The sequence below is a fragment of the Lemur catta genome, chromosome 3 (assembly GCF_020740605.2).
Source record: "Lemur catta isolate mLemCat1 chromosome 3, mLemCat1.pri, whole genome shotgun sequence".
In the NCBI taxonomy this organism is placed as follows: domain Eukaryota; kingdom Metazoa; phylum Chordata; class Mammalia; order Primates; family Lemuridae; genus Lemur; species Lemur catta.
The window spans coordinates 76261570-76278138 of NC_059130.1; the positions used below are offsets into that span (position 1 = coordinate 76261570).

The 16569-nt window shown below is 34.5% G+C and overlaps 1 protein-coding gene across 3 annotated transcripts in view; it reads right to left on the minus strand.

Moving 5' to 3' along the window:
• LEPR (leptin receptor) overlaps window positions 1–16569 on the minus strand; it is a 96601-nt gene that overhangs the window by 37227 nt on the left and 42805 nt on the right. For all 3 annotated transcript variants that reach the window (XM_045547820.1, XM_045547818.1, XM_045547819.1), the window contains exons 5-7: window positions 10886–11094; window positions 6435–6577; window positions 3963–4107 (exon numbers count right to left, since the gene is read on the minus strand). In XM_045547820.1, the coding sequence (XP_045403776.1) occupies window positions 3963–4107; window positions 6435–6577; window positions 10886–11094 (497 nt within the window). The remainder of the gene's footprint in view (window positions 1–3962; window positions 4108–6434; window positions 6578–10885; window positions 11095–16569) is intronic.

Consider the following 16569-nt stretch of genomic DNA (forward strand, 5'->3'; position numbering starts at 1 on the left):
ACTAATGTACCTAACAGACATTTACAGAACATTCTACCCAAACTGCAGAATATACATTCTTCTCAATAGTACATGGGACATATTCCAAGATAGAAAATATGTTAGGACACAAAACAAGTCTCAGCAAATTTAGAAAAATCGAAATCATACCATGTATCCTCTCAGACCTCAATAGAATGAAACTAGAAATAAATTCCAAGAGGAACTCTAAAATCTATACAAATAAATGGAAATTAAACTACCTACTGCTGAATGATAGTTGGGACAATGACAAAGGAAATCAAAAGATGTTTTCAAGCTGAATAATGAATATGACATAAGCTTCCAAAATCTATGGGATATACAAAAAGCAGTGCTAAGGGGGAAGTTCATACTCTTGCCCAAATACAGCAGCAACAAAAATAAATATATGGGAATTGATTAAATTAAAAAGCTTCTGCACAGCAAAGAAAATAATCAACAGAGAAATAGACAACCTACAGAATGGGAGAAAATATTTGCAAACTACATATACAATAAAGGGCTAATATCCAGAATCTACAAAGAACTCAAACAAATCAGCAAGAAAAATACAAACAACCCCATTAAAAAGTGGGCAAAACACATTAACAGAAGTTTTCTAAAAAAAGATAAACAAATGTCCAACAAAGATATGAAGAAATGCTCAGCATCACTAATTATCAGGAAAATGAAAATTAAAACCACAATGAGATTCCACCTTACCCCTGTCAGAATGGCTGTTAATAAAAAGTCAAAAAACAATTGATGCTAATGTAGATGCAGAGAGAAGGAACACTCATGCACTGTTGGTGGAAATGTAAATTAGTGCAACCTCTATGGAGAACAGTATGGAGATTCCTCAAAAAACTAAAAATAGAACTACCATTTGATCCAGCAATCCCACTACTGGGTATCTATCCAAAGGAAAATAAGTCATCTTATCAAAAAGACACCTGCACTTGAATGTTTATTATAGCACAATTCACGATCTCAAAGTTTAAATGCCTATCAATTCATGAGTAGATTAAGAAAATGTGGAATATATATACCATGGAGTATTATTCAGCCATAAAAAGAAATGAAATAATGTCATTTGCAGTAACTTGGATGGAAATGGAGACCATTAATCTAAGTGCAGTATCTCAGGAATGGAAAAACAAACACAACATGGGAGCTAATCTTATAACTGGGAGCTAATCTATGGGCATACATGGGGACAAAAAGATATAAATGGCATTGGAATCAAGACGGGAGGAAGGGGTGAGCGGGGGAGGTGTTAAAACTTGCCTGTGAACACTGCACTAAAAACCCCAACTTAAGCATTATTATAAAAGGTATTCATGTAATAAAAACATTTGTGCCCCTCTAATATTTTGAAATAAAAAAAGAAGTAAAATGGTAAAAAATGAAGCCATTTTACTGTGGAAAGGAAACATTTCACCAGCTGCTTAAATAAAAATGGCAAGCCACAGGCCACTTAGTGCAGATAGGAGCTGTTGATTTCCACTTCCTTTGTAAAATTTCCCTTTTCCCCCCACCCACCTCATCCCATGCCACTGGGACTTGGAAAAAACCCCCACATGGGACATCTTTGAAATTTTTTATTTTTAATTCATTCCCCTCTACATGTTGCATAGCTGGTCATTAAGGCCTATTAATCAATGACATCATTGAAGATAGAAGATTAAGTCACCCTTAGAAAATGAAAAATTCCAAAAGCTGAATTGTCAGCTTCATGTTACACACATTGTGATAGTCAATAATTATTTGAAAAATAGAGATACCAAATTCATGTCTACAAAGTCTGTTCACACGAGGTCCCTGACTCTCCCAGCTAGAATTATTTGCTCCCATTGTGTAGTACTCTGTTTAGCACCTCACATAATTTTACTGTGCTCATCAATTACTTATGCAACACATCAATTTCTCACCTGCATTAGACCTTGAGATTTCAAATACTGAGGTTATAGATTCACAAGCTATGAGAGTATATAACATTTATTTAGTGCTTACTAAGGGTCAGGTGCTCTGGTAAGCACTTTATGTGCATTATTTCATTTTATCCATATAAAACATCCTTATTTTAAAGATGAGGAAATTAAGTCATAGAAAGGTTAAGAAACTTTCCAAATAAGTGGTGGGGCCAAAACTTCCATAAACTCCTTCAAACTCCAAAGTCAATGCTCTTAAACCACTAAGGCTGCTTGCTTTTTGATGAACCAGGGCTTTTAAAATAGTAAGCAATCAATAAATAAATTTCTTGAGTTAAAAGGGTTGACTATTTATTTAATGTTTTACATGGCATTTGCTATCTCCATATAGCTATACTCAATCTGAGTAAGTTTGAACAAGAAAAATTTTGCCCGTTTGACATATCAGACAACCAGTCAAAGGAGTGTTGTCTTCCTTATAGTCACAATTTAGCATGTGGCAGGACTAGGACTATGGACTATTTCCAAGGGTCCTGAGCCTCTGTGTCAAAAGTTGCACCTCATCTTCACGAAGGAGTTGTGAATAAACTGCAGTTTTTCCTGATGCTAAAAATAATCTTAAAAATATTTTAAAAAATGCACTTTGAAAACTCTCAAAAACAAGCATCTGGAGCAAATTCATTTATTATGTAATATATAATATTAACATAAATGTTTAATATTTAAAATTTATGTCAAATAAATATACTTGGTTTTCACATGTAAATTAAGAAATTATCAATACAAGTGATGTTCTGAATTTGTTAATTTGGAACTGTTATATTAACTTTTTATTTTTTAATAAGAAAAGTAATCCAACAATATACTGCTATGGAAGCACATAAACCTAGAAGCTCTGACACAATTTTTTTTTAATTTTTAATTATTATGGGTACATAATAGTTGTGTATTTATAGGGTACATTTGATGTTTTGATACAGACATACAATGTGATTTAATCAAATCAGGGTAATTGGGGTACCCATCAACTCAGGCATTTATCATTTCTTTGTGTTAGGAACATCCCAAATGCATTCATTTAGTTATTTTAAAGTATACCCTAACTTATTGTTCCTTATAGTCACTTTGTCATGCTATCAAATATTGTTCATTCTATTAATAACTGTCTAACTATATTTATGTACCCATTAACTATCCCCATTTTATCACCCCCTCACCACTACCCTTCCCAGCCTCTAGTAATCATTCTACTCTGTCTCCATGAGATCAATTGTTTTTAATATTTAGCTTCCACATATGGGTGAGAACAGGCAAGATTTGTCTTTCTGTGCTTAGCTTATTTCACTTAACATAATGTTCTCGAGGTCCATCCATGTTGTTGCAAATGGCAAGATTTTGTTCATTTTTATGGCTATATGATATTCCATTGTGTACATGTACCACAATTTCTTTATCCATTATCCATTGATGGACACTTTGGTTGATTCTAAATCTTGGCTATTATAAATAGTGCTGCAATAAACATGGGAGTGCAGATATCTTTTCACTATACTGATTTCCTTTCTTTTGGAATTATACCTAGAAGTGGGATTGCTGGGTCATATGGTAGTTCTATTTTTAGTTTTTTGAGGAATCTCCATACTGTTCTCCATAGAGGTTGCACTAATTTACATTTCCACCAACAGTGTACGAGGGTCCCCCTTTCTTCACAACCTCACCAGCATTCATTATTGTGCCTGTCTTTTTGACAAAAGCCATTTTAACTGAGGTAAGATAATATCTCATTGTAGTTTTGATTTGCATTTCTCTGATGACTAATGATGCTGAGCATGTTTTCATATACTGTTGCCCATTTGTATGTCTGACACAATTTTAATTAACAAATTAACCTGTTCAAAATTTAAACTAAAAGTTAATATTTTGTTCCCCTTATGTTTTAAGGCCATAAAATTTAAGATGCTTGTAGTAAACCAAAGGCAAATTCAGGAAATATATTTCCCTCCCAGTAGAAATTACTATTGCGTAACCTACCTTGTGTGGTCAAAGTATGAGGAGTGGTCCAGTCACTCCAGATTCCCGGGCCATGCAGCCTTTTGCCCCTCACCCGAACCTCGTACGAAGCCCCAGGAAGCACACTGTCTACTAGCAGGGAGGTAGCCCAGACAATCTGGTCCGCCTGTTAAGTATCATTTTAAAACATCAGAGCATCAGGTCAATGTGAAATCTTACCAAAATTGGTCATAAGCAAGTCTCAACAAATTTCAAAGAATGAAAATCTTACAGAGTAGCTATCTGGCCACAGTGGAATTAAAATAGAAATCAATAAGCAAATAACAAATGTTTTGCACGTAAGTCAATGAAATTTTAAATAGACCATGGGCCCAAGGAAAAAAAATCATTATGACAATTAATAAATATTGTTAACTGAATGATAATGAATATATGATCTTAAGAATTTTGAGAAATGCAGCTAAACTTGGTGGAAAGCCTCAAGCCACTGCTGCCATCTGTAACACACAGCTGGCAGAAAAGGCCATGCAGGGGTAGACCGAGAACTGTAAGTGTTCCTAGAGGAGTGCTGCACAGGAAGACATGAATAACTAAGAACCTGAGCCTGATGGCGAGCTACAGTGCACGAATCAAAACACAGTTTACAAAACAGAGGAAAAATATCTGAGACCAAACCTTGCACCTAAACAACCACTAGCTAAGAATTACTTAGTGAATGAAGTCAGTTTCCCAATAATGTATCACAAAATTATTAAATTCTAAAACTGTCGGGGGAAGTCATAAACTAAAAGTTATTAAAAGCATCAGGAATGCATGAAACGACATCAGATCACTCATAGTTAAAATCCTATTGGCTGGGCATGGCGGCTCATTCCTGTAATCCTAGCACTCTGGGAGGCTGAAGCGGGAAGATTGCTGGAGGTCAGGAGCTCTAGACCAGCCTGAGCAAGAGTGAGATCCGGTCTCAAACAGAAAATAGAAAAATTAGCTGGTGCTGTGGTGAGCACCTATAGTTCCAGCTACTAAGGAGGCTGAGGCAGAAGGATCTCTTGAGCCCGGGAGTTTGAGGTTGCAGTGACCTATGATGATGCCACTGCACTACAGCCCAGGTGACAGACTCTGTCAAAAAAAAAAAAAAAAAACCTCAAACATAAATAAATAAATAAAATCCTGCTATCTCCAGTTTACAAACCAGAAGGCTGAAGTTCAAAGAAGCCTTAACCCTGCTTTTTCCATACATGACACTGAGGACTGCCATCTTGCTGTTTGTGAAAATAAAGCCTTTTAAAAATTTTCCCAGATCTAAAATGATTGATTTTAACCTCTCAATTAAATAACACTTGGTTTCACAAAGTTAAGTGCCAAAGTATTCCATGGCCCAAGAGGCCATTTATGAGCTTCTCCTCCTTCTCCCCCACTGGTCTCTGACTTCATCCACTACTATCTCACCTTCACTCACTCCCCTCGGCCACACGAGTCACACCGGCCTCTGCACTGCTGCCCTCTCTGTTTGGAACCCAATTCCCTAGATATCTACATCACCATTTCCTTCACTTCCTTGTTCAAATGTCACCCTCTCAATGTGGGCTTTGAGTGACCATCCCCAACAGCACTCCCAAACTCCTCTTATACTGTTCTACTAGCCCAATGTACCCTGATGCAAGCAGAACAGTTCCTGGCACCTAGGAGGTGCTAAATAAATACTTACAGAATGAATTGTTAAAGAAAAAATATTCAGTGATACTTTAGTTAAAGCACAGTAAGGAAGACTTTATGCAGGGCCAGTACAATAGGTATAGGGACCACTGCAACAGGGTCCTGCAGGGTATAAGAGAGATTGGGCTAACTCCAAATAAAGCCTGGGCAAGTGGGGTTTTATAGCAAAGGAGCGGGCTGGGGGTCAGGGGATGGAAAATTACTAAGAAGAAACATCAGGGGGCATTTTGACTAAACTGACCTATCAGGATTCTTGATGAAGACAGGACAGGGTGATAAAACACTACCTGGGGGATGGTGGAGGATGAGGAACCTGATCAGATTTCAATCGGTTATCAAGGATGGGGGGGGGGGTTCTTGCTAAGATGACTCAGCAGAGTTCTCTGCTAAAACAAGATTTTATAAGGAAGTACACAGATGGGCCTATCAAAGATTCAGAAGACTGACTAAAGTTTGGCCAAGCGAAGAATCTTTCTGTCGATAGATTTAGAAAAAGATTCAAATACCATTCAGCATTAAAAAAAAAAAAGGAGGAAATGTAAAATCAGTGGTCTGTAGGTGAAAAGTACTATAATTATGAATTCAAGTTTCTGTAACTAGTCTTCCTGCAGCCATATATATATGTGCACATAAGCATCTAATATAATAGTGAATTTTAACTCATTCTGCTCTACAAGGAGCATGCATATTTAATATGCAGAGGGTAATTTCTATAAGACTTAAGAGGATCTTTAGTTGCTTCTCAACTTTTCTTTTTATTTGCTAAAATATACTTACTTCTCTTATAATTGTAGAATTCTCTGAATATTTCACTTGATATTGAAGTGGAAATGGTACCCACGGGGGGCTGGACCAAGAAATTTTTAAATTACCATCATCTGTGATTTCCGTATGCAAACCTACTGGTGGATCAGGCTTCACTTAAGGAAAAAAAGAATACTTGTAAGTCAAGTAATTTTCATGATAATCATAACTGGGTAAAATAAAATCGAATTAATTTTCAGTAATATTCTGCCTTTCAAATACTTAAAAGGCAACTTTACCCAAGGACTAATTACTGAACCAGAACAAAGCTAGAATATTCAGTCTACTTCTCGTACTTTATCATGGGAATCCATGTGTCTTCAGTTCCTTCCCTCTAAGTGGTAAAGACTATAAATCAGTAAACGAGATTATTTTGCTAAATGTGATTTTTGCACTGTAAAAATCTGCTTAACTTTAACCCAGCATTTCTCAAACTCATTTCAAGCCTCCCCACCACCCTACCCACACCACTTGTTTTAGTGGGTAACAAGGAAAGCATTCCACAGAACACTATTTGGAAAATCCACAGAACTATCCAAAATTCAGCATATGTATTAATTTTAAATCACAATAATCCAGACACACCTACTCAAATAACCCGGAGCATGTATATTCCCAGGCAATAAACACAGTATCAGCATGCTGTGGCTTGTCACCAGAAGTAAGGATGGAGTTTCTTAGCTTAATGGGGAGTTTAACTTGGTAAATGACTTCTGAGTTCAAATGTATGTGTGCACGTTTATGTACATATATGTGTATTTGTGTATACAAGTATGTGGCCATATACCTGTACGTATCGTTTTAAACATACAAAAAAATCTTTAAAATATTTAAGTGTCACTTGAATAAATTAAGGTTCATACCAAAAGGGAAATCTATAAAGCCACTTAAAATGATATTGCTGCAGACCCCATCTCTACCAAAAAAAAAAAAAAAATAGGCGTGGTGGCACACACCCGTAGTCCCAGTTACTCAGAAGGCAGAGGCACGAGGATCATTTGAGCCCAGGAGTTTGAGGTTGCTGTGAGCTAGGATGATGCTATTGCACTCTAGCCTGGGCAACAGAGCGAGATTCTGTCTCAAAAAAAAAAAAAAACAGATGATGCATTTTCTTCTTTGTATATCTCTATATTTGCCAGGTTTTCACAATTAAGAATTATACATGTACATAGAAATTACCATTACATTGAAACATTTACTGATCTGAATTTTATTTTCAATAAACAAAATGACAAGATATTTTTCACATTCCATATTTTCAGGAATTTGAACATAGTTTTCCTCTCTTCCTTTATTTGAAATTGATGAGGTTTTACTTTCTGTGACATATTACAAATTTCAGTTACTTTAAAGCAGGGACAGCTAAATACTAAAGCCTGGGAAACAACAGGTGAAATTTACTGTGTTCCCATGACCAAAAACAAAAGAAAACAAATACCCCAAGGAGAAGTGAAATCATAAAATTACAAACTATTGTACATTTCCTATCTGCATAATGTGAAAGTTGTGAGTATCAAAATGGAGTCGCTAATGTTACACTAACAAAATGGACCCAGAGGCCATAGAGGAGGGGCTCTCAGGCACAGAGGCCTATGAGGGAACAATGAAAGGAATTCCTCAAAACCACAGTATTCCACAAAAGCCGCTTGACACTTGCCTAATAATGGCTGTCTTCTTCAATGAGCTAGTGCCAACTCCTGCAACAAGCCCCTGTAATCAGTGCTTTTTGTTTTCAGTTTATGATGCAGATTTCTTTTTTTGTCTTTAGAAGCTTCCTCTCTGTCCCAACCCCCTTGGATGCTCCCATGGTCACCTGTATCCTGGATTGCAGTCCCCTGCTATTCCTGAATAAGTTTTTTGCTTTGGAGAGTTGTTCTCTATAACTCATTTTATGTTGACAATACTAATATGCATTAATATTAGAAATCTAAGAATACACCCTGGACCCCCTATATGCCCAGTCCCAGGTATACCCCTGCCTACCTGCTTCGTTCAGAGCAACGTTCCTCAGAAGGGTGGGCATTACTCACTCGCCTCATCGCATCCCATTTCCTAACCAACCTACCCTGGTCAGATCTTCCTCCTCAGCAGCCCACTGAAACTGCTCGTATTAAGGTCACTAACCTTTACCAAATCCAGTGTCAACTTCCAATTCATCTCACTCTGCCTCTCAGCAGCATTCCTCACAGCTGTTCATTCCCTCCTTCTTGGAATACTTTTTTCACTTGGCTTCTAGGACAATACCCTCTTGTACTCATTCATTCTTACCGTTCACCTTTCAGTCTTTCTCTTCCTGAACTCTAATGGGTGATCTCATACAATCCCACAAGCCTCTATATGCTAACAACTCCCAAATATTTACCTCTTTAGACTCATTTGTCCAACTGCCTACTAAACATCTCTTGGGTTTCTAATAGGCATCTCAAATACTATGTGTCCAAAGTAGAGATCTTGATTTCTGCACACACACCTATCCTCCCTGAGTTACGCTACCTCAGTAACTGGTATTACCATTCACCCAGATGCTCAGGTCCAACTCTAAGGGTTATCCTTGATTCTTCTCTGTCCTTCACACCCTAAAACTCAATCTGCTATAGTCCAGTTAGCACCATCTCCCAAAAAGATCTAAATCTAATCAATTTTTTACTTCTCCATCAATACAACCCTAAACCAACTGAACTATACCAATAGCCTCCTATCTGGGCTGCTCCTTTCACTCCTCCAACTGTCCTTCACTCCCTTCCCTATCAATTTCATTCTCCACAATGCAGGGTAAATTTTAAACACACACACACACACACACATCTGATCATATCACTTCCCTGCATCAAAAGTTTCTGTTGCAATTATTAACAGAATAAAAGCCAAACTCTGCAACCCTGGCCTCTGATATACTCTGGACCCAAATAACTCTGACCTCATCTCCTAATATTCTCATACTTCATTTACTCGTAGCACAAGGGCTTTCTCTTTTGTTTCTCAAACTACCAAGTTCATTGCATCTCACAGATTTTGTGAATGCTGTTCTTTCTGCGTGGCGCACCTTTTGTTCTGGATTTTTGCATGGATATCTCTTCTTCATTCAGCTCAAATGCTATGCCCTGAAAGAGGTCTTCTTTGAGTTACAGAGCGGAAATCACAGCCCCCACTCCTGACGCTCCATCATACCACCTGTTTTATTTCATTCATGGAACTTACAATTTTGGATATTATTATTTTTATTCAATACAAGGAAAGATTTTTTTCCCAAAATTATCTCTGTATAAAGACAAAATTAAGAAGGTTTTTCAAGTTTATAAATTCTATCACAGCACTTTCCTTTAACTACTTCATTTTGAAAAACAATAGAATTCAGTGCTCGTTCTAAATGCCACTAAAAATCACCAGGTAGAATTCGTTTTGAAAAGAGAAGATATTTAATAAAGATATTATAATTTTTTTCATGTGTTATAACTTCATGATTGAACTGCTTGGATGCCATTATAATTATGTTGTAGAGATCACAAATATATCCTTAGATGAAAAATTATTTGAAAGTTCTAAACTATGATGTCATACACAGATTCAAAAAGTGCTATTTCTCAAGTAGGTTAGAAAGAAATGGAGGTGTATGGAAAATTGTGTCAGATACTTGAAAAAGTGGCTCTAGTGCCACCAAAATCAATGATGCAAAAATGGATGTGAAGAGTTTGCATATAATTATTTCAGGAAATATCAGTGGAAAATAGTAACACTGCTAAATTATAATTTAACATATGCATACAAAACTAAATTAATAAATTAAATACTTTAAGTTAACATTTGTCTATACTATTCACATTTATAATTAATTGTATATTTAAGTTGATCAAAAGAGATTTGGGGGATCTTTGCACCAAAAAATGGGGCATTGTCTATTATTTGAGGTTTCCTTATAATCAGGTTTATACAGTAAATTACTTATTTGTTTATTTTTTTTTATCATTTGTCTCTGCCCACTATTGTTTGTTCCTGCTCTATGAGGTAGGAACTTTGCCTCATTCCCCACTGTTTCTCCTGCTCCTAGAACAGTCCCTGACACACATGAACCTCTAAGAAATACTTATTGAAGGAATAAATTCAGGTAAGAAACATGCTTCGAATTATTTTCAAAGTTAGGTATCTGAGATGCAAAAAAGTCATAACCAAACAATACATATCCATCAGACAGATTCAGGATTTAAAGAAACCAAACTGTTTTCAAAAAAAAATTTAAGTGACAATTGCAGAGATAGATATTACTGCTAAATCATTCTAGACTGCTCTTTATACCCCCCAGTATTATATTTACTATTATTACAGCATTGGTCACAGTGAAATGAGCTAGTAAAAATTTTTGTTAGTAATTTTTAACCTGTTTGTATGGCTGGTGTTGAGGTCTGTTATTATTTTAATGCACAACTTACCGACATTTATGGGATGAACTGACATTAGAGGTGACTGAAAAATTATTCCACCAGATGTGATTTTCAAATACATAAGAAGAGTGTTGTTGAGTTTGGTTGTTGGCACAGGCACAAGACATTCACAACATTCATGAACACTGCAGTTGCACTGAACAATCTGAAAACTGCCTTTCTGGGGGACCAGAGGTGAGTCTTCTAACACTTCAGGCCTATATTTAAAAAATAAGAACTAAATATTAATATAGATGTGAAAGCACTGGATAGGTTTTAAAGAAGAATACTAAATACAAATTGAGGTAAACTATTCTGTATACTCAGCTAAAAAGATATCTGAAAAAAAAAGATACTTTATATTAGAAAAACAAAGATAAAGATTACAGCAGGTTAATCATCAGAAATAACATAAGAAGATAGTAAAGTATTAAAAGGACATAAAAACTGCAATCCTAAAATCCTACACCTAGCAAAAACATCTTTCAAAATAAAGACGAAATAAAGGCTTTTTTTGGGCATACCAAAAAAAAGAATTCATCACCAACAGACCTGCACTATAAAAAGTACTAAAAGAAGTCCTTCAGGCAATAACAATCTGGTTTCACATAAAGAAATGAAATTTAACTAAAAGGATACATATTTATTGACTATTTAAAGCACAAACAATACCCAGGTAGTGTGGGGTTTATAACACTGATAGAATTATAATGTCTGACATTAGTAACAAGCTTGGGAGGGGAGACATTTGTAATGTTCTTACACCATATGTGAAGTGGTATTATAGCACTTAGAGGTATAATATCATTGGCCTATGATAAGTTAAAGACACATATTATAAATCCTAAAGGAACCACTGAAATAATAAAACAAAAATATTTACCTAATAAGCAGCAAAGGACATTAAATGTAATCTTAAAAATACTCAATCCAAAAGAAGGGATAAAAAGAGGAAAAGAGTAACAAAAAACAAACGAAATGAGAAAAGAAATAAAAAGATAGATTTAAACCTAAACATATCAATAATCACAATAAATGCAAATGACCTAAACATACCATTTAAAAAGCAAAGATTATCAGATTAGATAAAAAAAGCAAGACCCAATTATAAACTGTCTACAAGAAACCAATTTTAACTATAAAACACAAATAGGTAAAAGAAAATGAACAAATAAAAAAGATATACCATCATAAGATTAGTCAAAAGAAAATTGGAATGGCTATATTAATATAAGATAAAGTAGATTTCAAAACAACTACTATTACCAGGGATAAAAAAAAAAAGGTCATTTCATAATGAAACATGAGTCAATTCACCAATAGGATATAACAATCCAAAATATTTTTGCACCTAATAACACGAGTTTCAAAATACATGAAGCCAAAGACTGATAGAGCCTCATAGACAAATAGACTAATGCACAATTATTGATGCAGACTTCATTTCCTTTCTCCCAAAAATTGACATAACAAGTAGACAGTGTTTAGTAAGGACAAAGACTTAAACAATGCTATCAACCAACTTGACCTAATAGACGTTTCAAGAACACTCCATCCAACAGTAGCATAATACACATTCTTTTCAAGAGCACATGTAATATTTATTAAGGCAGACCATATTCTGGGCCATAAAACAAGTCTCAATAAATTTAAAAGAATTCAAGTCACATAAAAATAGAATTAATAACAGAAATCAATAACAGAAAGATGTCTGGAAAGGCACTAAATAGTTGGAAAGTTAGTAATACTCTTATAAATAGCTCACAGGTCAAAAAGAAATCAAAAGATATTAGAAGGATTTTTAAATAAATGAAAGTGCAAACGTAACATATAAAAAATCATAGGATGCTGTTTAAAGCAATAATTCCAGGGAAATCTGTAAAACACTAAATATCAGAACTAAATGCCTATATGAGAAAAAAAAGAAAGGTCTCAAATCAACAACCTCAGCTTCCATCTCAACAAACTAGAGGGAAAAAACAGCAAATTAGGCCAAAGTAAACAAAGATAGGAAATAAATAAATATAGATCAGAATATAATGAAAAGAAAACAGAAAAATAATAAACAAAGATCAAGAAAACCAAAAGCTGATTAAAAATATCAATAAAACTAATGAATCTTTAGCCAGGAAAAACTATAAAAGTCACAAATTAATAATATAAAAAATGAGGGAGGTGATATTACTGAATATTTTACAGATATTGAAAGGATAATAAGGGAATATTATGAACAATTTTATGCCATTAAATTTATATTTGACAACTGATGAAATAGAAATTATTTTAAAGTATCATTTATAATAACATCAAAAGTAGAAATACTTTAGGGATATAGTTGACAAAAGACATTTAGGATCTGTACACTGAAAACTACAAAGCATTATTGACAAAAATTATTAAGAAGACCTAACTAAAATGAGGATTAAACTGTGCTCATGGGTCAAAAGACTCAATATTGTTAATATGTCAACTCTCCTTAAATTTATCTGTAGATTCAGTGCAGTGTCACTCAAAATCCCAGCAGGCAATTTTATACAAATTGACAAGATGAATATATAAATTCATATGGAATTGCAAAGGATCTAGAATAGTCAAAACAACTTTGAAAATGAAGAATGTGTTTTGAAGAATAGCAATACCTGACTTCAAAACTTATCATAAAGTTACAATAATCAGGTCAATGAGGTATTAGTAATAGAAAAACAGATTAGAGAAACAGAACAGAGTCCAGAAATAAACTAACATATATATGGACAACTGATTTTTTACAAAGGTACAAAAGCAATTCTGTGGAGAAAGGATAATCCTTCCAATAAATTGTGCTGGAACAGGGGATATCTACATGCAAAAAAAATAACAGAACTTCAATCCATACCTCACATCAGATTCAAAAATTAATTCCAAATGGATCATAAACCTAAATGTAAAACCTAAAGCTATGAAACTTCTAAAGGAAAACATGGAGAAAAAAAATTTTTTTTTTTTGAGACACAGTCTCGCTCTGTTGCCCGAGCTAGAGTGCAGTGGTGTCAGCCTAGCTCACAGCAACCTCAAACTCTTGGGCTCAAGCAATTCTCCCGCCTCAGCCTCCCAAGTAGCTGAGACTACAGGTGTGCACCACTACACCCAGCTAATTTTTTCTATTTTTAATTGTATGGCTAATTTTTTTCTATTTTTAGTAGAGACGGGGATCTCGCTCTTGCTGAGGCTGTTCTCAAACTCCTGACTTCAAGTGATCCTCCGGCCTGGGCCTCCCAGAGTGCTAGGATTACAGGTGTAAACAACCACACCCAGCCGAGGAAATTTTTTTGTGACCAGGAATGAAATACTAATATATACAACATTAAGGAATCTCAAGATAATCATGCCATGAGAAAGCATGACAAAGTACTATGATTGCACTCATATGAATTCTAGACAATGCAAAGTAATCTCTGGTGACAGACATCAATCATTCCCTGGAGACAGAGTGGGATGGGAGTGGCACAGGTAGGAGCAAGACGGTGGGATTACAAAGGAGCAGGAAGAAATTTTGTGATGGATGATATATTCATTTTCTTTATTACAGGGATGGTTTTATGTGTGATTTCATATATCAAAATTTACCAAATTTATACTTTAAATATGTACAGTTTATTATATATCAATTATATCTCAATAAAGCTATTACATAAAAAAAGAAAATCTAGGAAAATTTTTTGCCTATTATTGTAAATTTAGATTAACCTTAAAAAATAATTATAACTAGCTGAGTAAGGTTACCTAAAAAGGCATAAAAAATAGTAGCATGCAACCAAGACACAGAAAGCTGATATTTCTTATTTGTTAGAATTTTTTAATCTGTCTGGTCCCTTAGGGAGTCTAAGCCGTGTAAGTGAAACAACGGTAGAGTGGGAGTAGTGGGGGGTGAGAGTGTCTCCTGCTCCCCATCTCACCTGAGCCACCCCATTCTGTCCACAAATGTCTGCTGCCTCATATTCAAACTCTGTGCTTTTTAAAGAACTTAGGGATAGGGAGTTAGTATTAATATTTAGGCGTAATCGTTGCCCTCAAACTCTTCTAGTCCTTCTGAAGGAAAAACAGTCACTAATAAATATAATAATTTTAAAAAATAGTGTGGAGAAAGTGTTGATTTAGAAACTGTACTAACTAGGATATACATGAGCATCCAAATATAAACACAACCTGAAAACAATGGACCCTAATTTTTCTATGCACACCCACCAGTACTAAATGTTTTGAATTATGATAGATTTTCAAGTTTCATAAGACAGAATTTATTATTACTTTATTACTCAGAAAATCAACCAGGAAGCAACATTTATAGAGCTCTAATGTACAAAGTTGTCTACTGGGAGCTGTAAAAGGGTTAATGTTATTGTAAAACGCATACTAAATTAACACTGAGGTCTAAAATCAAGTACTTTTGCTTGCTTTTTGGCCATAAGATCATAAACAAGAAAGTTCATATTTGTGAGCCACAGTTTCCTTAATCAGTAAAAGCAAGACAATGCCTGCACCATTTATCTTTACAAGGTTGTGAATATCAAAGACAATAATTACATAAACATATTTTTGAAAACTTTAACATGCTATACAGCCAAAAAAATGTTGTTTTGAATTGAAGGCAATGACTTAGCACTTTCAATCTTATCTAAATCTTTAAACAAAGCAAATGAAATGCAATTTTTTAAAATATCAATCCTGACCTTTTATGTGTTTTTCAAATATTAAAATAAAAGCTTTTACAAAAAGTATGTGAATAAATTGAATAAATTGCAGTATTTTATGACAGCACCATGCTTGCAAGGTATTATGCTTTCACTGAAGAACTCCCTAATTTTAAGACAAAAATAGAACTGAACATAAAATAGGACATAATTCTCCACTAATATTTTTTAAAGGATACGAAATTCTAGTCATATTTTTCTTTTTTAAGACTAAAAGAAAAGTTAGAATCACATTATCTTACTTTAGATGGCCTTGCCAATACCATCTTTTTCTAAATACAATGAATATTTGTAGAAAAGGGCTGATTACCAATTAAATTAACTATGATTTTTCTATCACTTCACTGTTGTATTTCTTATTTTTTAATCTCACTTTTATTACTATTATAATTTTAATATACACCAAAAATCACATATAAAGAATATATATCCTTCATAATGACTATATATGATGTAGTATATATACTATAAAATATGTATATATTATAGTAATTCATAGGTTTTTTAAAAAATGTTTTCCCAAATCACTGCAATAGATAACCCACCATGAAACTATCAGAATCAATCTAAAACAAATTTCCAAATGTTCTAAGCTAGGGATCAGCAAACTACAGCTCACAGGCCAAATCCAGACTTCCTTCAGCTTTTGTACAGCTAAGAATGGTTTCTTACATTTCCAAATGTTTTTTTTTTAAAAAGAAGATGTTTCACAATACATGGAAATTATATGAAATTCAAATTTCAGTGCTCATAAATGTAGTCACACTAATTCATTTACATATTACCTATGGCTGCTTTTGCCTACAAGGGCAGAGTTGAATAGTTGTGATAGAGACAGAGGCAGTATGGTCTGAAAAGCCCAAAATATTTACTATCTGGCCCTCTAAGAAAAAATTTGCTCACCCCAGCTATAGGCCAAAAACATTTTGTATTCCCTACTTGTGGGTACTGGATGGGCAAAGG